Source organism: Callorhinchus milii, unplaced genomic scaffold (assembly GCF_018977255.1).
Source record: "Callorhinchus milii isolate IMCB2004 unplaced genomic scaffold, IMCB_Cmil_1.0 Scaffold10, whole genome shotgun sequence".
Lineage (NCBI taxonomy): Eukaryota > Metazoa > Chordata > Chondrichthyes > Chimaeriformes > Callorhinchidae > Callorhinchus > Callorhinchus milii.
The window spans coordinates 9,669,102-9,692,460 of record NW_024704751.1 but is presented as its reverse complement, the minus strand read 5'-3'; the positions used below and the strand labels follow the sequence as shown (position 1 = coordinate 9,692,460).

Sequence of the window (23,359 nt, the reverse complement as noted above, 5' to 3'; positions counted from 1 at the left end):
GTCCAATTACCCGCCCTTGCCCCGTATACCTTAATACCCCGTCCTAACAAATATCTATCCACCTCAGTCTTGAAGATGTGAATGGATCCAGCCATAATCCACAGCCCTTTTGGTGGGGGGGGGGTGTGGGGGAAGAGAAATCCAGATTTCCTTTGGATGAAAAACTGCCTCCTGATTTCACTCCTAAAATGAAATTAAAATGGCACAGGCACGAAGGGCCGAATGGCCGCCTTCTGTGCTGTAAGATTCTATGATCGACACGGTTGGGGAATGACGACTTGTGCCAAAACCTGGAACAAAGGAACACAACGACGCCACAGAGGACAGCACATTGTCGCTCGAGGATCCTTCACTTGTTTTTCAAATGTTCGATGGGAACACTGGCCGTCAGGGAGAAGGCGAGTCACGAGGCCACGGTTATGCGAGCAGCTCCAGCGAGAAGTTCTTATCCTTGAATTTCTCCCACTTCTCGAATAACCGATGAGCTTGTTCCAAGTCGTGGATCACAGGGAACAGCCTGTTCACACTGTCATCCTCCTTCTCCTCCTCCTCCACACCTGCAACCAGAAAATAGGCTCATTCAACAAAGCTTTCACTGGGGCAAGGCTCAGGAATGACAACAATAATAATCTTGCATTTGATATAGTGTTCACTGTATGGCTGTTTGTACGCAATTGGCTGCCATGTTTCGCCCACAAAATACCCAGTCAATTCACTTTACAGTGTAAGCCCGTAAAGCGCTTTGAGACGGCTCGAAGACATGATAAAGCACTATATCAAACGCAAGGATTATTATTATATATTACTGTATTATAATGTGTGCTGTTGCGACACAATGTCGGGTGCTGGAGCTGTTTAACGCACTGGGTTGCAGTGATTCCCGGTGTGTGTGTGCCTTTACCTTTGTGTGCACTCTCTGGGCCAGGATCATTGCTCTCTCCTTTGTATTCCATATATTTTCCACTAAAACAGGAGGAAAGAACGAAACCAACCATTAAACAATTCAACATCTTGTACCTTTTGTGCATTTAAAAAAAAAGAACAATAAGGTCACTCAATCCATGACTGTTTGTTTGTGTTTGTCTGACACTGCTGTGCGCAATTGGCTGCCGCGTTTCGCTCACAAAACTACGCTTTACAGCACACTGTATCCTGTGAAGCTCTTTGAGACATCTGGAAGACCTGATAAGGTGTTATAACAACTGCAAGGATTAGTAATATTATTATCTAAACAGTAGATTTTTTAAAAAATCGTCCTGCAACCATTTTACTATTGAGTCAGGAGCAATCATAATAAGCAGAGGATATATCTCTGTGCATCAAATACAAGGATAATTATTATTATCAACATCTGCATTGCTGGCCGAATGATCTCCACTCCGTTTGTCTCTTTCACTGCATTACTCACCGTAACAAGCCCTGGGCTGCGAGCAGTTGTCTGTAGATCAAATGGGATTCCAAATCCGGATTCAGAGGGTCATTCCACTCCTGCAGCGTTACACCAAAGTGGGTTTTGTCACATCCAGGAGCTGCGGGAACAGGCAAAACCAGCATCATCATTATATACATTAGAACATACAGCACAGAAACAGGTCATTCAGCCCAACTGGTCTGTGCCGATGTTTATGCTCCACATGAGCCTCCTCCTGCCCTTCCTCAACTGAACCTTCTATTCCTTTCTCCCTCATGTACCTCTCCAGCTTCCCCTTAAATACATCTATGCTATTTGCCTCAACAACTCCTTGTGGTAGCAGGTTCCACATTCCCACTACTCTCTGTGTGAACAAATTTCTTCTAACTTCCCTATTTGATCTACTTGTGACTATTTTATACTGATGGCCCCTGGTTTTGGTCTCCCCCATAAATGGAAACATCTTCCCTATGTCGACCCTATCAAAAACTATAATAATAATAATTCTTGCATTTGATATAGCGCCTTATCATGTCTTCAGGATGCCTATGTACAATAACAATCCTTGCCTTTTATCAACTTGGAATGATAGAAATAATGCTTTTTGAAGTGAGTTCTGTGCATTGATCAATATCCTGCTATAATCGTTGCATTAACTTCAATGCCTGACCATTGCCTGCAAGTCTACATCTGTGTGTACGTGAACGCAATGCGATATACAGTGCAGCAAATTGTATACACAGCGTGTGCGCGTGCGTCATGTGGCCCTAGTTTATGTAAGTCAAGTGCAAGGATTATAGAATATATCACTTGTGTTGGCTCATGAACCGCAATAGGAACCAAGTCTCTGCATTCTGGAACAGACATCCGTAACCGTCTGCGCTGTGACAGACTCCACAAAGAGCGATGGAAGGGCGAGCAACTCCGAAGCTATTTTTACGTGGGCTTTATTCACTGGATTGACATGAATTCACCTCAAATCTCCGGGGCAGTGAGCCGCAGTTAGTACCTGCTTTCTCCTTTTGGTGGCAGCAGCTCCACTTCTCCCCTTTGAACACGCTGGGGTGATAGGAATTCATCATCTGCTCATTGCTCACACAATACTTTCTCACTGACGACAGCCACTGATTCAGTTCGTTCACGTTCTAGGAATGAAATAAGTTTCAGCCGAACAGTCAAAGGTGCTGGTAGCAATCAGGAAACACAGTGCAGCCCGGGATAATAATAACAATAATAATAATAATAATAATTATCCTTGCATTTCATATAAGACCTTATCACGTCATTGAGACGTCTCAAAGTGCTTCACAGAATATATATATGTATAGATAATTGATTCTATATTTTGTATATTCAAAAAAAAATGTAGTCACTCAATCCACGACTGTCAATTCACTCTACAGTGTATTCTGTGAAGCGCTTTGAGACGCCTCAAAAAAGTGAGTTCAAATGCTAGGATTATTATTATTATTATAGGATGACATAGGTTTGGAATTCCAATGTGGCAGGGATCAATATGTTTTTCTTTACCCAGAGAGTAATTAACAACCAGAACAGGCCATTTAAAGATTATAATCATGTCCTATCCAATTGCAATATTATCTACCAGCTGTGATAGGCAAGTGGAGTCTCACATATAAATGACATCTGTTATGGGCAATGTGCAGTTTCCTATACCTTGCACTGCAAATACATGATCTCAAACTCTTCTGTGTCGTTGGTGGAAATGATCTGCATGACATAGGGGCTGCCAAAGCATTTCTCATCCACTTTCTCCACCGCTCTGATCTTCTCCAGTGGGATAGACGCTCCTTTCTGTGAGAAAAAAGGGCAGTTTAGTGACAGTTACACAGCGAAGACACAACGCTGTGTGAGCTACTGTGATTTGGGGAAGGGGTGGTGGGGGGTGGGGGGGCGGGAGACTTAAATTGAGATTGTTTTAGAGAGAGTGAGGCCTGGTATATCAGAGTGATAGTGAGGACTGATAGATTAGACTCTTACAGTGAATGTGTTAGAGAGAGCGAGACTGAGGTCTGTGATACGGACAAAATTCAGATACACACCTTTGCATTTGGCATCTTGGAATGGTAGAGGGCTTCAGGGGTTAGACAGAAGTGATGCTTTTTGAAGTGAGAGGAGGTGAGTATTCCTCTCTCTTTCGATGTGTGCATCAATAAATATCCTTCTTTAATCGTTGAAGTGGTCTGCAGGGAGACACGGTTCTGGCATTCCAGGACTGAAAGAGAAAACAGGTCGATGACAAAACAAAAGAGGGTGTACGAGATAAGCAGAAGTGGCTTCAGCCGAGGCCTGAATGGGATCAAAATCTGAATGTCAAGACGTGAGAAGAACATAAGAAATGCTTAATCGAAAAAGAGCCCGAGGTCCGTCTAGTTCGCTTTCCACCTTCCTGGCGGTCGCAATCACATCTCCCGAACTATCTATGTACCACATCCATCATACGGTCAATTCGCTTTACAGTCTATTCTGTGAAGTGCTTTGAGACGTCGAGAAGACATGAAAAGCGCTATATCAAGTGCAAGGATTATTATTATTATGTGATATATAATGTTACTTCCTAAAAGAAAACTGTAAAGGTGCTATATAAACTGCTTTGAAACTGGCTGCAAAATATACAGTCACTACACTTTACAGTGTATCCTGTGCAGAGCTTTGAGATGCCTCAAAGACGTGATAAGGCGCTGTATCAAAGGCAAGGATTATTGTTATGAGGATCACCTTCATTGTCCTCAATATCAATGAGCTTGACGATGAAGTCTTTGAAGACTGAGACGCCTTGGATGATGTGGGGCTGGAGGGGAGCCATCCAGGTCTCCTTCCCCCCACCAGCTTGGGCCTCCATGTTCCCGATCCTCTGGATTACCTACAAACAGATGGTCAGTAGAACGTCACCCAAATGCCGTCTGTGTTACACGAGGGAAGGTTCCTCGGGGCCCAAACGCTATTTTAACTCTGTCTCTGGGATGTGCATGATTCCGACGGTTTGCTAGCATTTGTTCTGGAGGGTTTTTGTTAACTTAAGTGTGTTCTTAAGTCTGTTTCTTAAGCGCTCTGGGACGTTACCCTGGGAGAGGGGGCGCTGTATAAATGCAAGTTGCTGTTGGCTCTCCAAAGCCATCATCCGGGTCGAATGGATAGCACCACTTTGGGGCCCTACCACTGCAACAGTCTGGTGCGGTGGGGAGTGGGGAGGGAGGGGGGAGGGGATGGTGGAGGCACTGGGGCGGGGGGGAGGAGGGGGGAAGAGGCCAAACCCACAGTAAAATCACTGTCTCTCGTTATCAACATTGCAGGTTGTGATCATTTAGCTGTGGCTTCTCGAGGCCCAGGGGAGGGGAGGTTACCTTGGCGAGGAGCAGCAGAGTCCTGCTGGTGCGAGCGTCAGCGTGTTTGTCTCGCAGATAGAAGAGTTTGGGAGACATGATGGCGGGCGAGAAGAAGCGCAGGCACAGAAAGCTGGTCACAGCCACGTACTTGATGTTCTACACAGGAAACAGAAGGAGGTGATCACACGTTACCGGACAATATGCTTCAGACCGGGACACTGGACTCATTTAAGAAACTGTTTGATGCAGTAGTAATAATAATAATCCTTGCGTTTGACACAGCGTCTTATCACGCCTTCGAGACGTCTCAAAGCGCTTCACAGAATATACTGTAAAGCGAATCGACTGGGTATTTTGTGGGTGAAACACGGCAGCCAATTGTGCACAGCAGCGAGTGGTTTTGTATAGAACTGAGTCAATCTCTGTTCACTCACTGTTGTGCCTCGACCAGAACAAGTTAATCCAGGCCCAACTCATGAACCTGCCAGTGACTGAATGTGAACACATTTAACCTGGAACAAAGGCTCACAGCTGACGGCATAAAGGATCAGGGACAATTTTTGCTGGATTCAGAAACGTTGAGCGGGTGGTGGAATTCATTCCAATTTTGTTCTAATGGTGCGGCATTTCTAGATCATTCAGCCACTATGCCCCGAAACTTTGGAACACTCTTCCTCCATCCCTCTGCCTTGCCCCTTCCTTCCACATCTTCAAGGGCCGGCCGATGATTTTCCTCTTCGACCAGTGCCTACGGGCACCTCCCCCCCTCTCGGTGTTGTGCTCCACTACTGTCAAGCACTCCGAGAACCTACCCTGCTTGAGGGGTGCTGTGTAAATGCCAGTTGTTGTTGTAGAGAGGGAGAGAAATCACTGACCTTGTACTGGTCCTGAGGGAAACGCTCCTCCACACGCTTAAAGAGTTTCCTGAAGGTGATCCTGATGATGCCTGGACATTGCTCCACTGACTTGACGATGGCCTCAATCAGTTCTACCAGGTAGGACTGCACCCACTGCGTGCTCTGCTGGATCACCTCGGCTTCTGTTTGATATCGATGGAGCCCTGAGCACCTGAGAGAGAGAGGCAAACACACAGCTCTTCAAAATGTATAGGTGTGCTTTATCTGAAGTGCATTCCATTCAAGGTGGACAGACGACATGAGCTTCTGCTCCCAGTTTCGACCACCGCTTCAGGCAGCGAGACCCACACTCTCACTATCCTCCGCGTGAAGTAGTTCCCCTCTAAATCCACTTTTAGCTCCTCCCGGTCACTATCTTATATCTGTGTCACGGACTCCTTGGCCATCAGAAACAGCCTATTTACTTTACCTTTATCAAACCCTTTTATAACTTAAAACACTTCTATTAGTCGCCCGTCTGCTCCCCCCCCCTCCCCACCTCCACCCCTTTAAACAATAACAACAACTTGCATTTATATAGTGCCCCTCACGCAGTGTGCTTGACAGTGGGTTGGGGAGTAAGCAGGCAGGGAGGTGCCAGGGCATGAAGAGATTTGAAAACGGGTGTGAGGATCTTGAAATCGATCTTAAACGTCTCTTTTCTAGCAAAAAATGCCTAACCTATCCCAACAACAACAACAACCTATCCAGTGTAAATCCCTGTGGCCAAGGATTTACACACAGCTCAAGCTCTCGGGCCGGTTGAGAAGCAGCATCTCATTACCCCGCTTCCCTGAATTCCACTTTGTTTGGGTCCAGCTCCACATATTTCTTCTCTTCAAACACCCGGTTTATGGTTGGTCCCAGAATACTGTGTAAGTACTGCATCCCGGTCACCTAGAGCAGGCACACCAAACACAGAGAGACTGCTTCAGGGAACGGGCAACGACAGGAGAACCAGCAGATTATCACACCCCCCCCCCACTGTCCGAGGATTTCCATCCATTATTGGGAACCAACAACCCAATGGAGATGCCACTCATGTGTCTTGCTTGTAGCTGGTTGGTGTGTTTGCTCAGTGTAATCTTCCCACTAACCGGCAGCAACTCTTGCCGATTCCAATCCCTTGCAGCATGGAATGTGGACAGGTGTATATATCGTGAAAGTATTGCGTGTCCACCTTGTGGAGTGAGTGCAGACTGGCTCACGTTACCTTTATCAAACCCTTTTATAACTTAAAACACTTCCATTAATCGTCCATCTGCTCCCCCCCCCTCCCCCACCTCCCTCCCCCGGTGTCTTACCTTCAAAAAACATTCCATGGATTTGGAGGCCAAGGAATTATTACGAAATATTGTGTTTGGTTCACCTGAAAACATACAGAGTGCAGAAGCAGTGTCAGAGCCGGTGGAAAACGGTTGCTCTGTGTTGAAATCGCCATCAAGATAAAGTTAGTCATTTGTTTCACGTTCGTTTACAAGATCACAGCCAGAATTGTGCTGTGCCCATTATGAGGTTGTGCGGGACATTGCTGTATGCAAACTGGCTGGCACCTTCGCCTACAAACTACACAGTCACTACACATCGCAGCAAGTTCTGTGAAGCGCTTCGATACGTTTTCTTGACAGGAAAGACACTCTACCAAACGCAAGGATTATCAACGACGCGATAAAGAGCTACATCAAGTGCAAGGATTAGTATTATTCATGCAGCCTGTGAGAGTGTATAAAGCACAAAGTTTCTAACCTCATGTGATTCACATGATTGTTTGCCAACAGCCCGAGTCCAGGAATGAACATACACAAAACTGGCGATCAGATAACCAGCGTTATATTGTACCTCTCTCTCTCTCTCTCTCTCTCAGACAGCTCCTCTATTTATCTGCTGGCTTTCTCAACTGAAACGTGGTAATGGATTAATTTTCTTACTTGTTCTGTCCAGTTCCAATTTAATCACAGCGTCTAAGAATTTGTTGGCCTGCCCTCGCCCCAGGAACAGCTTCACCATGTTGGTTGCCACCTCTTGCCTGTTTTCAGCTGTCATGGCCTCATCAATGAGCGTCAGCAAGTGTCCACTTTCACCCTAGAGTTAAAGAGGAGACAGTGTTTACCTTCCACCGGCTGCACAACGAGGGCAGTGTTTAACCTTCTTTGGAGGAGCCAACACAGACACTTTGATACAATAGCCGAATGGCCTCCTACTGTGTGGTAGACTTCTCTGATTGTTTGACAATGTCAAAACCAACAACAACTTGCCTTTATACAGCGCCCCTCACACAGGGTAGAGTCCCAGAGCACTGGAATATCAATTGGGAGGCTGGGGAGGGAGAGAGGGAGGGAGGGCGAGGAGGGGTTGTTAGTGGGAGACAGAATGCTGTAACTCACGTTGCTGGCATCATTGACTGAGTGAAGGAGCAGCTCAACGAGAGGTTGGTAGTATCTGGAAGGAAGAACACTCTCATCTCGGAGTCTCAGCTGCAGCCTCAGTGAGCCCAGGTTCCCCCTGCAACACAGGACGTCATTCAGAAGCGCTTTGAGACGTCTCAACAACGTGATTAAGGCGCCATATCAAATGCCAGGATTACTGTAGTGATTATAGTGATTATTAAGGGAGGAGACAAGAAGAAATTCAAGACTTAATTTGAATTAAGCTGGTTGGAGTGTCGAATAGAAATTAAAGTTGCGCATTTATGTTCCTTTTCTTTTGCGAGCCAACTGCACAGATGGTGTATGTGTGTGTGTGTGTGTGTGTGCGTGTGTGTGTGTGCGTGGCTTTATTTTCCAGCCTGCTTTGTAATGTGATTTAGCTGCCTTGCTGCTGTAACTGAAGAGAGGAGGGGTGACTCATCACTTAACATGTTGGACTACAGACGCTTCTCCTTAATGCGTATCATCCGTAGCCCACGTAACAGCGGGTGCTGTATCAGAGATAGAGAGGTAGAGAGATTGAGCTCAAGGTCCCCTCCAAAGACTTTTTCGGTCAGTGACGGTGTCCTGCCTCGGTTTCATTTGGGCAAAATAAAACAAAGCCTTCAATGTATCCTTGAAACAGAGACATGGAATACACTGCAGCTATAATCTGTTAGCCAGAAACTAGGGCAGACTTTTTTTTTTAACGTCTTTGAGATGTCGCAAAGCGCTTCACAGAATGGACTGCAAAGTGAATTGACCCTATATTTTGGGGGCGAAACACGGCAGCAGCAGCAGCAGCTTCCCACAGACAGTCGTGGATTGAAGTGACCAAATAAATGTTTTGAAAGGTTTATTACTCCCGGAAAAGTGATCCGCCAATCGACGAACAACCAGGTTCCTACTTACTGTTAGGGGAACAGGCGTGTGCGTGGAGTAAGGAAATTTTTGCCGAACATTTCGTCCTACCGGGAATCGAACCCAGGTCCTCTCGCTTGAGAGGCGAGCGCACTGACCACTGAGCTACAGAACTCCGCCTAAAGCGTTAACACGGCCAAGGAGCACGAGTGTGGGTGTCCAGTGTTGATGCTGATTAAGTCTCCCTTATTGTCAGCCGGAGTCTGTACCTATTCCTGTCCGTCTCATTCAAAACAAATCAGCCGTCAGCTCTGTTCCTCTCACTGGCTGTCGACATTCTGGCCTTGTATGCTTCGTAATTGACTGTGACAAGTTTGCGATGGACTGACCCTGAAAACGATGGGGTTCAGCTGGCGTGTGAAGCGGTTTATGGATTATTTTTGCAGTGTGTCTCCAATGCAAATCCAGCAGTGATGTCCATGGATATGTTTAGATGGGAGTCCTGGAGCTCAGTGGTTAGAGCACTCGCCTCGCAAGCGAGAGGATCCGGGTTCGATTCCCAGGCAGACAGGGCGAAACGTTGGGCGAGTTTCCTTACTCCACGCGCCTCGGTTTCTCCAGCAGTAAGTAGGACCCTGGTTGTTAGTCGATTGGCGGATCACTTTTCCAGGGGTAATAATATGTGATAAGGAGTGATACCAAATGCCGGGATTATTATTAATAATATTATATTATATTATAATATTAATACTATTATTATTATTAACACCTGCTGCATTACTGCAGCAAAGAGCTTTTTATAGAGAGGTTAAAAGTCGCAAAGAATTTGGAGGAGGTTAGTGTGAGGGACTCAAATAAAGGAGATGAAAATATGAAAGAAGTGACTTACTCTGTCTTGCTCCTTTGTGCCTTGTCAGGTCGGAGGAGGAACCAGCCTTCTTTCTGCTGTATGGCCAGCAGCTTGTTAATGTTGAACGCCACCTTGTAGAGCAGAGACAGGAGAGTCTCCTCAGGCAGTGTCCAGCTCTTATCTTCTCAATATCTGCCTCGTATGTCTAACCCCCTAACCCCCACCGACAGCAAACTCATGTCACACACCAACATGCTGAAAACTTCAGTTACAGTCCCATTCGCACAGCTGCTCCGATGTCAGCAATAGCCTCGCTAGCGAGAGCACCCGGGTTCGATTCCCGGCCGGGTAGGACGAAACCTTAGGGTAAAGTTTCCTTACTCCACACACACACACACGCACACACATACACCTCTGTTTACCCAGCAGTAGGAACCCGGTTGTTAGTCGATTGGCGGATCGCTTTTCCGTGGTTTGACAAGAATGACACCAGAGATGAGGGACTACAGTTATGTGGAGAGACTGGAGAGGCTGGGATTATTCTCCTTAGAGTAGTGGACATTGAGGGGAGATTTAATAGAGGTGTTCAACATTATGAGGGGTTTTGATTAAGTAGAGAGGAAGAAACTGTTTCCACTGGGTAGGTGGGTCAGTAACACATAGATTCAAGATAATTGGCAAAAGAACCAGAGGGGAAACCAGACGAGGAGACCTTTTTTTTAATGTATACACAGAGATTTGTTACGGTCTGGAATACGCAGCCTGAAAGAGCAGCGTAAACGGACTCAATAACAACTTTCAAGAGGGAATGGGACAGCGACTCGAAAAGGAAAAATTTGCAAGGATATGGGGAAAGAGCGGGGGAGTGGGCCTGATTGGGTAGGTCTTGCTCTCACGGGCGGGCGGGTCGGTAACCAGAGGACACAGCGGGTAATTTACCTTTCCCAAAAAATCATTTTTGCCAACCATATCCCAGTCCCACACCTCGATGTACAGTGTGTTCTCTGACGTTGTGTTGCCCAGGTCAAACTCAAACACCTCGTTCCAGCGTGGGTAGCAAGACTTTTTCACCACCTGCATCGAAAGAACTAATCGGGACGAGTTTCCAAACAACAACAACAGCGATAATAGTAATAAAAAAATAATAATAATAATGCGGTCACACAATCCACAACCGTTTGTGGGGACACTGCTGTGCGCAATTGGCTGCCGTGTTCCGCCCACAACATACACAGTCAATTCGCTTTCCAGTATATTGCGTGAAGCGCTTTGAGACGTCTCGAAGACGTGGTAAGGCGCTGTGTCAAATGCCAGGAATATTATTATTAATGGCGGGTTTTTATCATGCTAATGAAGGGGTGGGATTTTAAGATTTCATGAAACGCCACTTTGTGTTGGTTTCGATTCGCTGGGAAGGTGTCGGCTGTTCGGAGGATTCAAAAATACTGGGAAAGATTCATCCTGAATCATCTCCTGATTCAAACTGAGGTCCGGTGAGGCATTTTTTGACACAGACGGTTGCAAAAATGTGGAATCTTCTGGCCCAGAAATCTATAGAGACCGAATCAATAATCAATCAGGGTGTTTAAAAGAGAGACAGACTTGGGTACTTGGGTAGCAGAGATATTAAAAGATAAGGCCAAAGGGCAGGGCACTGAGATTAACATATCTGCCATGAACAAATATGGTGGAACAGGCTCAACGGGTTGAATGGCATCTTATTTCTGTTTGCCTACATTTCCATGATATAAAATTACTTCCCAACCATCACCTGAAGGGAGTAAGTCCCAACTGCAACAGTTCTTGGTTGTTAGTCGATTTGGTGGATTGCTTTTCCGGGGGTAAAAGTGATTGCCACCGTCAAGCTCTGGGACACTATCCCGCGTGAAGAGCACAATATAAATGGAAATTGTTGTTGTTGTTGTTCTACTGCAGCACAAGTGGCTGGACTCACCACACTCTCCTCGGTCTTGCCGTTGTAACGAACTTTCACAAAGGGGTCTGAGGCTCCATTCAGGTCTTTTCGAGCCAGGTCTCTACAGCAGAAAGTCAAATAGCAGTGAATTTCTCTGATGATGAGGAGGAGGAGGAGGAGGAGGAGGAAGAGGAGAAGAATTTTGGACAAGGCACAGAATAAAACCCCGGACGGCTCTCTGAGGATCCTCAGCTCTAAAGGATTAATTATTGGGTCGTTTCCAGAAGAGAAACATTAAACAGAACAAGATGCAGTTCCCCCCCCCTCACCCCAGACACCAAGGCAGTGAATAAGGGGGTTTGATCAGCAGTATTCAGGGGGCAAGTGTGTGCTCTGTACAGTCACAGCGAGAGATCATACCCTAAAGTACTAAACCTCCCCTTCTTAAAATAATGAACCTTCTGCATGTCTCCTCCCTCTCCTTCCTACAATGCGATGACATAGAAACAGTAATAGTTTCCATGGGATGCCTCCTAATGACTTGCTTTTGGAGCCCAATTTTCACGTGCGACTGATAATAACTCCGATCTGATCCCTGACCAGCCCCAAGCTGTGGTCAGGTCCATTTTGTTCCCTCAAGGGATGAGGTGGTTTCACTCTGTGCACTTGGTATACAGCTCTCCCCTCACTGCTTGCCAGAAAAGCACAGTTTGGCCAATAAATATCTTTTCTATCAGGGAAATATGCCTTTCCAAAACACTGGCACGCAGACAAGTTGTTGATGCCAGGAAAATTACATTCAGACTTTGGAGCTTAGGAGGGTGGGTGGGGGTTGGGGCTGAGTGGAGAGGAGGGGGAGGTGGGGGGCAGGGGGTAAAAGATGGTCGAAGACACGGTCAAAGGGGAAGATCTTAAAGGAGGCGAGAGAATGGAGTTCCAGAGTGGGGGCAGATAGGCTGACTGCTCAACCACCAATAGTGGGGTGGGCAGGGCAGGAAACATAAAAGATGGGCAATGCCTGCCAAGCGGAGGGAGAGGGCGAGTTGGTCAAGACAGTGGAGCGATTAAAGAGACACGACGAAGATATTAAACTCAGGGTGGATGCGGAGGCAGTGGAGCCGGGCAGGGATCAGTCTGAGAGAGGACCTGAGCTGGAGATGGTCTGTGAGAGGAAGAGTTGGGAAGTCCAGCAAACAGAGAGTTGGTATAGTCCAGCCTGGATGAGAGTATGGATATGGGTCTTGGCGGCTCGAGGGGAGAAGTAGTGGTGGAGACAGACAACTCTTAATTAAAATCTACTATAAGTCAACATATATAAGTCAACTATAAGGCTGAAACATGCCATATTACAATAATATTGGCGTAACTCTGTAATAAACTATAACTCAATAGTGTGACAGGGCAGAGACAACAGAGGCTCACTTTAAAGCCAGCGATTAAGAGGCATGTGGAATGTTGACAGCTCATTTCGAGGCATAATAAGGTAATTAACCCGAGCCAGAAGGATCATCCTGGAGAGGGAAAGTGAGACGCGCATAAACTCAGACAGAGAGAGACAGAGGATAAAAGGACTTGTGGAGTTCTGTTTGTTTAAACTAAGTATGGTATTTTGTTTCGTGATGGACTTAACCTTGTTTTGGTCAGTTTGAATAAAACGTTAACAATCCAATTGCACAATTTGGCACAAATCTAATCAAACAGTCTAATCAAACCAGATCTGGCTGGACTGCGTCAAGATCTGCCACTCTGCCCTCCCCTCAGCTAAATCATCCTTGTACTCCAAGATTATCATGGAGGCCAAGGACAGTCCCAGGCTCCTCTTTTCCACCACAACCACAGCTCCTCTGTCTGACCTCCCATGTTTCCCCCATCCTCTCCCCCTTACTCCAAATGTTAGCAAGGAACCAGGTTGTTAGTTGATTCATGGATCGCTTTTCCGGGGGTAATAATCCCTTCAATAAATAAATAAATAAATAATTATTTGGTCACTCAATCCATGACTGTTTGTGGGGACGCTGCTGTGTGCAATTGGCTGCCGTGTTTCATCCACAAATTCACTTTACAGTATTGTGTGAAGCGCTTTGAGACGTCTCGAAGACGTGATAAGGCGCTGTATCAAACGCAAGGATTATTATTAAATACCATTTATGCCCTTGGAAGTACAGTAATGTAACAGTTACTCCGCACACGGTTGCAGTTGTCTCTAAGTTTGACTCAGAGGCACTGGGTGGAATGAGAGGAGTGACTTCACCGTGGTGAAGGGTGAGTGGGCAGAGGGCTGTTCAGATCAATCTCTATTTCATTCTTTCACAGCAAAAAGCAATTTACGGGAGAATTAGATTGCCAGCCAACAGATGTCTCTTGTATACCTTCATCAGCCGGCCTGGGAATGATAGGGCCAAACAAAACACGGGGGGAACAAACAGCTTTACTAACTCCTTAAAAAGGCAGCATTTCTCTTCATTCAGCCCAGTGGCAATTTCCAGGTTTGGGGCTCTACGTATCTAATGCTTTTAATAATGATCGCTGCGTTTGATATAGCGCCTTATCACGTCTCAATGCGCTTCACAGAATATACTGTGAAGTGTAGTGACTGTATATTTTGTGGGCAAAACGCAGGAGCCAAATGCGCACAGCAGCGTCCCCACAAACGGTCGTGGATTGTGTGACCATTTTCTTTTGGGAGCGTTTATCCCCCCAGAAAGCGATCCGCCAATAACCGGGTTCCTCCTCACTGCTAGATAACCAGAGACGTGTGGAGTAAGGAAACTCGGCTCGGGTTTCGCCCTGCTGGGAATCAAACCCAGTTCCTCTTGCTTGGAGGGCGAATGCTCTAATCACTGAGCTATAGGACTCCACACACGATGTGGTTCCTTTAACTATTCTCTTTATACGTTTCCTTTATACCCAGAACTGAAACTAAAATTTCCTTTTTTTCCCCCCCCTCCCCGCCTACAGAACAGCTCCACTTTGCACTAATTCCTAGTGTTTTCGGTTGAATTCTCATTGAGATGTTCCCTGTGTAATTTCATAATTTTCCTGTCACGCAGCGAGCATTCAGTCGCTTGCACTTACAGCCTCCTCTAAGTGGGCAAAGCAATCACAAGCTCCATTAAACGGCTGTGGCACTCACTGCGAAAATGACAGGCTGTTTTCGAGGCAATTGTTCCTCTTGAATTTTTTTTTGCTTTGAGAAACAAAGTGATCGAGATGGTCCTTTGATACTTTTTTTTCCTGACACCCTCTCTGGGTCCTCTCTTCCAAATCATCCACCCGTCAGTCGATAGCGCTCTTAGTCAGAAGGTTGAGAATTCTGGCTTCGCTCTGAGCTGGGACTTTGAGTTCACAATCAAACCTGACGCTCCTGTGCACTAGTGGGGGGAGAGCTTCGGTGTGGGAGGTGTGTCCCTTGAATGAGACTTTCAAGGGACACACCTCCCACACACCTCCCGAGACTCTCACTGGTTAGACTCCAGCAATTACCCCAATGCACACTCTGGGCTTCCCCCCAAGCCTTGGCTCTCGCCAACCCACACCCAATGTTTTCCTGAATTAGGTAAGCGGGGGACGTCCCTCCAGGGAGAGAGAGAGGGAGAGAGAGAGAGAGAGAGAGACGGACGCACATTTTCATTCCAACAATCTATCTCTGGGATTTCCATGTGTAGGTGGGATGCATTGAAATCTCAGCTTTGGTTTGGAGACTCTTAAAACACAGTGATGGGTTTCCGAGTGTGTCAGACGCCCGGCTGACACCCCCCACCCTGCCAGCCACCCCCCAAGAAAAATTTCAAGTGGAGGTTAAAGATCCCATTGGCGCAGATCGAAAAGAGCTGCGAATTTCTTCCTGTATCTGAGCCGACAATCCTCCCGATACATTGGTTATTCACTTCGTGGCTGTGCGTGGGATCTTGCTGTGTGTAAATTGCTCGCTGTGTTTGACTATATCTATACTCGAAAGCAATTCCACACAGGACCTCGATTTGGCATTTCATTTGAAGCACAGCACGTCCAACATACAGCAGCCCCCTCCCCCCCAGCAACACTGGAACACCAGCCTCGCCTGACAGCTTAAAGTCTTCCGCTTTCATAGCTACAGTGAGGTTACTTCGCTGTTTCACCACACCCTTCCACTCTCTGCCCCCTCCCCTCCCCCCCCCCCCCCCCCCCCCCCCCACTCCCCATACTCTTAGGAGTGCAGAGTCAGCAATAAAATAATTAATAAAGTAAAAAGTTACCACTTTACAGTATATTCTGTGAAGCGCTTTGAGACGTCGCAATGACATGATAAGGAGCTATATCAAATGCAAAGCTTATTATTATTATTATCATCATTATTGCTGTTATTATTATCACCTTAACTTCAATCCCAACGTGCTCTGTGTTTATCTCTCAAAAGCGAAACCTATTGAACCCTCGGCTTTGCCTCCAGTAACTAGTTATTTTATCGGCTTGTAGTCTGTGTTCTTGTGATTTCAGCAACATCGCGCTCCTATGTCCCTGACCCTTTCCCCCTCTTCACACCCACACACCAACGCCCTTCCCTAACTCCCGCAAACAAACTGAGAAGCTGACTTATTGCTGTTTCCCATCATTGGCTGAGATGACTGTCAAAATAGATGCATTGGAGGAGTAATCCCAGTGAGGACAGTCAGGAAGTGAGTAGGGACGTGACATTTACGTACTGGGTGTGCTCAGTGCTTCTGTTTTGGTAAACAGAGGATAACGGTTTAATCAGAGTCTGGTTATAAATCCCACGGAAAATGTGTTTGTTTCGGGAAGCAACAAGATTAATCCAGCTCTGAGCAAAGCCAGGTTTATGACAGACAAAGCTCTTCTCTATCCTTCATTTCCTGATTTTTAAAATGTTTTTTTTTGCTAAGACAGTTGCTATCCCTCTTAGGATAAAACATGGGTACTTTACTAGCGTGGTATTAAACATTCAGGTCCACTGAGCTCCACAGCAAACCACCTTATATCCTTTTCAGCCCTGTGACTGTCCTAATGCAAGTTTAGATTGTTTGTGGTGTTTTTATATTCAAAGAGGCAGCACAAGAGGCTGATTACTCCCCAGCTCTTCTCTGTCCGTCGATTATTCCGCCTATTTGTTTTTATTTTGGTCAGAGAGGACGTCCACCTGATAAGGACCTGGTTTTAACGTCTCAACTGGGACATTGCCATCAGCAAATTGGCTGCCGTGTTTGCAAGCGAAACACACAATCCACTACACTCCACAGAAACATCCTGCGTGGCTCTTTTCTGAGACGTCTCGATGACGTGAGAAGGTGCTTTTGAACCAAATTCAAAGATTGTTGTATTCCGTTTTGAACTTTAAAGCAAGATGGAACTGCTGGCTGAGACCAGATGCAATTCCAGTTCTATGGTAACTAAATACTAAATGTGACTCCTTTGATCTGACTCATATTGTGACTCATTCGTTCTATGATGTTGTGATCGGCAGTTTCTGAAAGTCAACTTCTGCTCTCGGCAAAACCATCCACAGCTATGAGTGTAATTACGGCTCAATCTGTGTTTTATTGAATTTGCTCAGCAAATTTCTTTCCCTTATTACAGTGAACATGTGTCGGCCTCTCTCAGTCTCTCACACTCACTCTCAGGTTCAAAACCCCACATTGGGACTTTAAAGAGCCTCACTGTTGAGCAATACCCCAGTGCAGTGCTGACAAAAGGCCATCGCCCTGAAACCTTACCCCACTTTCCTCTCTCCATAGACACTGCCTGACTACAGGCATCTCTGCCCCCACCCTTTGAAACTCCATCCCACAGTCCCTTTGCCTGACCCCACCCCCCCACCTCCTTCAAGGTCTGTCGCAAGACACTCCTCTTCGGCTGCGCCTTCGTCCACCCTCCGAACCCCCCCCCCCACGCTCCCTGCCCTCCACCCCTCCTGATCCCTACCCCCAGCTCGGGTCTAAATCCCTGACTGCCCAGCGCCTTGGGACGTCCTCCCAACATGAAAGACACCGTCAGTTGTTGTACAGGAAATGCCATTGCATGTTCTAACTACACAATAATTCAACTGTCCGGCCAGCTGCTGCTCTCTCACCTTGCTTCAAACACATGGCATCGCAGTTTTCGGGTGGAGGCTTCACCACAGATCTCTATCTGCAGATGGATCTCCCCTTGAACTTCCTCATCTGGGTCAATCTCACTCAGGCACAACCAACTGTCTACACCTGCACCAGACAGAGAGGTTCACAATCAAACAACAACCACAACAACACACATTTTCTCCATTCAATACATCTCGATGTGTGCCATAAACTGAAAACAGACTAACAATCCAACACGGACTTACCTAGACTCGTGCAAATGTTTGGGAGTAGGGAGGCTTCTTAACAGCCCCGCAGGCCACAGGTTGCCAACCACTGGTATAAATGCAAATAGTTGTTTACATTACCAATCTTTGTCTCAACCATCGGTTAGTTAGCTCAACGTATTGGCAGACAGAAGCCTGTGTCTCAGGTGCTTCATAAATGTACTGGGATCATTAACAAAATGACAGCACTTCGCATTTACACTGTGCTTTTCGTTTGAAAATAAATGTTTCAAAGCAATTTATGAAATTGAATTGATTACCAATGAAATGAATGTTATAAAAGTTGAACGTGGAAACTACATCAGTGCCAGAGACATTCTGTAAACCAGACGAGCATCTGATCCATTTGAATTTGGGAATGAGAATGGATGAGGGTGGGAAGACGAGCCAGGAAACCAGGAGAAAGTCGGGATAATAGCGATGTTAGGTACCGTCCCTTACGTCTACACGAAAAACAAGGAAGACAGAAGCTAAAATAGCATAATCAGTGAATCGGTCGATGAGCTATAAATAACAAACCTGATATGATCGTGAATGATGTTACTCAGGTAAATGCTGTGGTTTAATCTCACAGTGAGTAAAATTAACATTGAGAAAGAAGAAAAAAAGAAAAAAATACAGGATTGAAAAGGGAGTTTGTCCCCGTGTCCTGGCCAACAAACCCCGTGGGCACGCACTCTGTTTGTGGGACACCGCTGTGTGCATACTGACTGCCGTGTTTCACCCACAAAACATACAGCCACTCCACTCCATGCAATACCCCGTGAAGAGCTTTGAGACGTCTCGACGCTGTGTTATGGCACTGTATCAAATACAAGGATTATTATTGTAGTTATAAGGTGGATTTGCTGTGGATCCTGTCGGCTGCTTTCCTAACACAATAAATAGCCGGACATCGAATCACCAATGTCACTTACTGTGCGTTCTGAATGGCCTGAGATGCAAAATGCTTGACAATGTTTGACCAGCGATGGAGTCCCTTTATAAGGTTGGCTGCGATATTTTTGACCCCTCCTCCCCAACCACCAATGTTATAACAGGTTCCTACTGCAATAACAGCAACTTGTGCGTGTACAGAGCCTTTCATGTTGGGAGGACGTCCCAAGGCGCTGGACAGTCAGGGATCTGGACCCGAGCTGGGGGCTGGGATCAGGATCAGGAGGGGGTGGAGGGCAGGGAGGGTGGGGGTGGGAGGGTGACCAAAGGTGCGATCGAATAAGAGAAACAAGCTTTGTGCCGCAGGCAAAAAAAAAAAAAAAATTCCCACGTGATGATCCGTGCTGATCACTCACAGACTGCAATCTTAGATTCAGTGTTTCTTCTCATACTCAGGAAGTTAAGATCCGCAGAAAAAAAAATCTGGGAACAGTTTCAGGACAAATGCCAGAGATTATCCAAATATCCGTCCACTATTGTTTTTTTTCTGCGCTGTTTATATAAGAATGTCAAACTTGTCCTGTATCTTTAGGAATTTTGGCTCAACTTCTGCTCCCAACTAAAGTCTCTTGTGTTGCTCACACTGAGCTCAGAGGGAAATGTTGTTTTTAATCACACTCCCTTCAGTCTTGTTTACATTCATTTCTCAGTGCTCCCCTCTGCTTTTACCTTATATGTGCGCGGCTCAAGAGCTACCTCCTCTCACCGCTATTTCCACCGCTATCTTTTACTGGATCACAATTCTTAAGAGCATAAGAATTTTCTGGCAAAAGATCAAGGTCCATGTAGTTCACCTTCCACCATTCTGGCAGAAGCTTTATATTGTGTCCCCAAACTGTACCTTGTCTACCCAGATATTATTTTCGAGCAGGAATCTATCTCATTTGTTCTTGAAACAACCACCGCTTTCTGTTTCCGCGGTCTGTTTCCCGAATGAGCCTGTTCCCCAAGTTCACTGCTCGCTCACTGGAGTAGTGTTTCCGCAGATTTGTTCATCCGATGTCTCGAGGAGCGGCAGGTCACTAGGGAGAGAGGGCTGGAATTCTGCTCCGTGTTCTGTGTCGCTGTCAGACACTAATGGGATTTCCTTGTTGGAATCATTGCCTGGCCGAAGGCGCTATGTGTCACCCTGATCTGGAATTTCAGCCCACGTAAGCTTTCCACCAAGAAAATACTAGTGACCAGGTGGCTATGCAGTGAGACTAATAATAGTAATAATCCTTGCATTCCACATAGCGCCTTACCACATCGTCAAGACGTCTTAAAGCACTTCACAGAATATACTGGAAAGTGAATTGATTGACTGGATTCTGTGGGCGAAATGTGGCAGCCAATTGCGCACAGCAATTATAAAATATATATATATAGATATAGAGAGATTGTTTGCCTATCAAACAAATTGCACTTCATTTCCAGATATTATATTTTGTAAAGCGCTTTGAGACATGTATTGTTAAACTGCTCTGGTCTCTCCCTCGGCTGTCGCTGTGCTGTTAACGTGAGTTCTTTCTCTCTCTCTCTCGCTCTCTCTCTCTCTCTCTCTGTGTGAGACACTCACTGAGTGTTGTGGGCCTCAAACCCATAAAACCTGTCCCTCCCAATGGAATTGGAGTTATTCCGAGTTTTCTGAGACAGTCTTTGACGTCAGAAGCGCTGCACAAAAACACATCTGTCTGGAAAGCCTTACAAATCCAAATTGTTGCTTGATGGTCATACTCTTTACTGGCTGACAAATGGGAGCATTTATGGCGTGGGTGGGATGGTGTATGTACATGGAGAGGGTTGGGAGAATATTGGAACGTGCTTACCTTGTGGGCTGGCAGTAAGGACGTCCTTAGTAATGGAAACTTTTCCGATCATATCGTCACGGCTGGAAGTAAACGATAAACGCTCCAAGTTAAGAGAGGAACAGAAGAAAGGGAGGAGGCCATTCAGCCCCTTGAGCCTGTTCCACCATTCTACAAGACCATGGCTGATCTGTATCCCTTGATACCCTGACCTAATAAACATCTGTCCACCTCAGTCTTGAAGATTTGAACAGATCGCAGCAGAACACCTTTAACTGTTCAACGACTGAATATTTCGGATCTGTGCCCATTCATCGAAATTGAGAGTAAATACCTGATGGCATCTTCATCCATCACGTAGAAGGAGATGGAGTGGAAGGTGCTGGGAAGATGGACATTGTACTCCTCACCCCAGAAAGGTGACAAGCTTTTCCAGATCGTTGCGGTTCTGTGGCNAAAAAAAGGTTGAGATGTTAACAATAATAATAATAATAATCCTTGCAGTTGATATAGCGCCTTAACATGTCTTCGGGACGTCCTCTTGAGGTGAAAGGTAAAACTGATATAAGTGTAAATCAGTATTGTATCTACAGGAAAGCATGTGTGCATTGGTGTCAACAGCAGCAACTTACACATAAGACCTTTGAGGATGAATGTCTCAAAGTATTTGGATGGGAACAAGATGGGCCGAATGGCCTCCTTCTGTGCTCTCATAGTCAGATAGCTTGGCAGCACCTCGACAACACCCACCCCTGTAGCTGCAGTTTGGTGGCAGAGGTCTCTGTTACTCTGTGGTCTGGAAGGACGAGCAGAAAGACCACAGAGCAAGGAAACAGTGCTATGAGGTCACTCAGTACAGTGTTGGTGCTGTCAGAAGGCGCCAATCAACAAATCTACGCCCCATCACACAGGTTTTTCTGGCTTTGTTTGGTCCCATGAAGAAGTGTGTAAGATGTTGCTGAGCTGCTGCAGGAAGCTGTGCACATGCACACAAGTTGTGCCTTGAGATGGTCTCGGACAGAGAGTTTCACATCCTACTCTATGTGGGAGACCGGTCTGTGCATGAAAAACACAAAGAGGAAAGACTTTGAAATGGACTGTGGTTCGATTAATACTAACAACAATCCTCGCATTTGATACAGTGCCTTATCGCATCTTCGAGACGTCTCAAAGACGCTTCGCAGAATATGCTGGGGCGGAGGGCAGGGAGGGTAGGGGGTTGGAGGGTGAGCAAAGGTGCAGTCGAAGAGGAGAATCTTGAGACGGGCCTTGAAGGAGGGGGCGAGGGGAAGGGACTGTGGGATGGAGTTCCAGAGGGACGGTGGGGGCAGAGAAAGGTTTTAAGAGATGCATTGATGATAAACAGCAAACAAAAAAAAGTCTCTCACCTGATGATGGTTTCATTATCGATCCTCACAATGCAGTACGGGTCACTCTGTCCTGTTCTGCAAACAAAAGCAAAAAGGAATTGCTAAATATTTATATCTCTTCCACTCCTCCCATCATAAAGCATTTCTTCACAGACAAGGGTTGTGAGAAATTGGAACTTAGCCGGTCGTAGATCAAGAATAGATTGGAATAATAATAATAATAATCCTTGCATTTAATATCACGCCTTATCGCGTCGCTGAGATGTCGCAAAGCGCTTCACAGACTATACTGTAAAGTGGAGTGACTGTGTATTTTGCGGGCGAAACGCAGCAGCCAATGGCGCACAGCAGTCAGAGGACAATCTGTTCGGCTTTCACAGAGAAAGAGCTTGGACTTGGAGCAAGAAACTAATGGCGATGAAGTGAGGAACAACTATACAGTTAATTTTTGTGTGTTAAACGGACAATGTTGGCGATGTGGTTTGCTTACATTCCAAGGAGCTCTGGCTAAACCAGCTAGTCACGTCCCTGCACAAACTTTCTCTTCGACCGTGCCTTCAGCTTCCCTCTCGACTCTCTTCCCCCTCCTCGCTCCCTCCCTTCCCTCCCCTCACCCTGACCATTTCCCCCCAATGCTCGGGTCATGACCCAACTGTGCAGCGCCTTGGGACGTCCTCCTGACGTGAAAGGCGCTTTATAAATGGAATCTTGTTGTTGTTGTTCCCAATATATCAAATGTGACGGTGCTATTTTAAGGAGAAATGCAAACGATATACAGTCACTTTAGAAGCGCGCAGTGATTACCTTCAGGAATGACAACGATCCTTGCATCGCATAAGAGCAAAACGTCTCCAGGCACTTCACAAGCCATTTCTGTCAAGTGTAGTGACTGTGTATTTGTAAGGAAACATAGCAAACACCACCACCACAATGTCCCACCAGCAGCCAGGAAGCGAATGAGTGTTTTATCTGCAGCAATTTTTGATCAGGACAACCATCACGAAAGGTCTCTTAGTAAAAATGTTACATGGGATCTTTAAAGTCCACTCGAACGGGCAGTCGGGACCTCAGTTTAATATTTCATCCAAAAGGCATTACTCCTCCAACAATGCAGTGATCCCCAACACCAAGACATCTCCAAGCGCTTCACAGGATATACTGTAAAGTGGAGTGACTGTGTGTTTTGTGAGACATAATTCCTATGAAATCCACACAGACTCGCATTTATGGCACATCTTACTGAG

The 23,359-nt window shown here is 46.1% G+C and overlaps 1 protein-coding gene and 1 non-coding gene across 2 annotated transcripts in view; both read right to left on the bottom strand.

Moving 5' to 3' along the window:
• Positions 1-74: 74 nt before the first annotated feature.
• The window catches only part of rasa4 (RAS p21 protein activator 4), a 24,472-nt gene continuing 1,187 nt past the window's right edge, over positions 75-23,359 (bottom strand). The window contains exons 2-21 of the mRNA XM_042338704.1: positions 22,134-22,190; positions 21,080-21,193; positions 20,767-20,828; positions 17,750-17,879; positions 11,725-11,806; positions 10,710-10,844; positions 9,810-9,901; positions 8,039-8,156; positions 7,583-7,736; positions 6,959-7,023; positions 6,439-6,551; positions 5,634-5,826; positions 4,777-4,914; positions 4,151-4,295; positions 3,475-3,647; positions 3,089-3,226; positions 2,421-2,556; positions 1,409-1,529; positions 902-963; positions 75-557 (exon numbers count right to left, since the gene is read on the bottom strand). Coding sequence (XP_042194638.1) covers positions 418-557; positions 902-963; positions 1,409-1,529; positions 2,421-2,556; positions 3,089-3,226; positions 3,475-3,647; positions 4,151-4,295; positions 4,777-4,914; positions 5,634-5,826; positions 6,439-6,551; positions 6,959-7,023; positions 7,583-7,736; positions 8,039-8,156; positions 9,810-9,901; positions 10,710-10,844; positions 11,725-11,806; positions 17,750-17,879; positions 20,767-20,828; positions 21,080-21,193; positions 22,134-22,190 — 2,368 coding nt within the window. The 3' untranslated portion in view covers positions 75-417. The remainder of the gene's footprint in view (positions 558-901; positions 964-1,408; positions 1,530-2,420; positions 2,557-3,088; positions 3,227-3,474; positions 3,648-4,150; positions 4,296-4,776; positions 4,915-5,633; positions 5,827-6,438; positions 6,552-6,958; positions 7,024-7,582; positions 7,737-8,038; positions 8,157-9,809; positions 9,902-10,709; positions 10,845-11,724; positions 11,807-17,749; positions 17,880-20,766; positions 20,829-21,079; positions 21,194-22,133; positions 22,191-23,359) is intronic.
• trnae-cuc lies at positions 9,023-9,095 on the bottom strand. Its single transcript has one exon. It is a non-coding gene; the product is annotated as a tRNA-Glu (tRNA).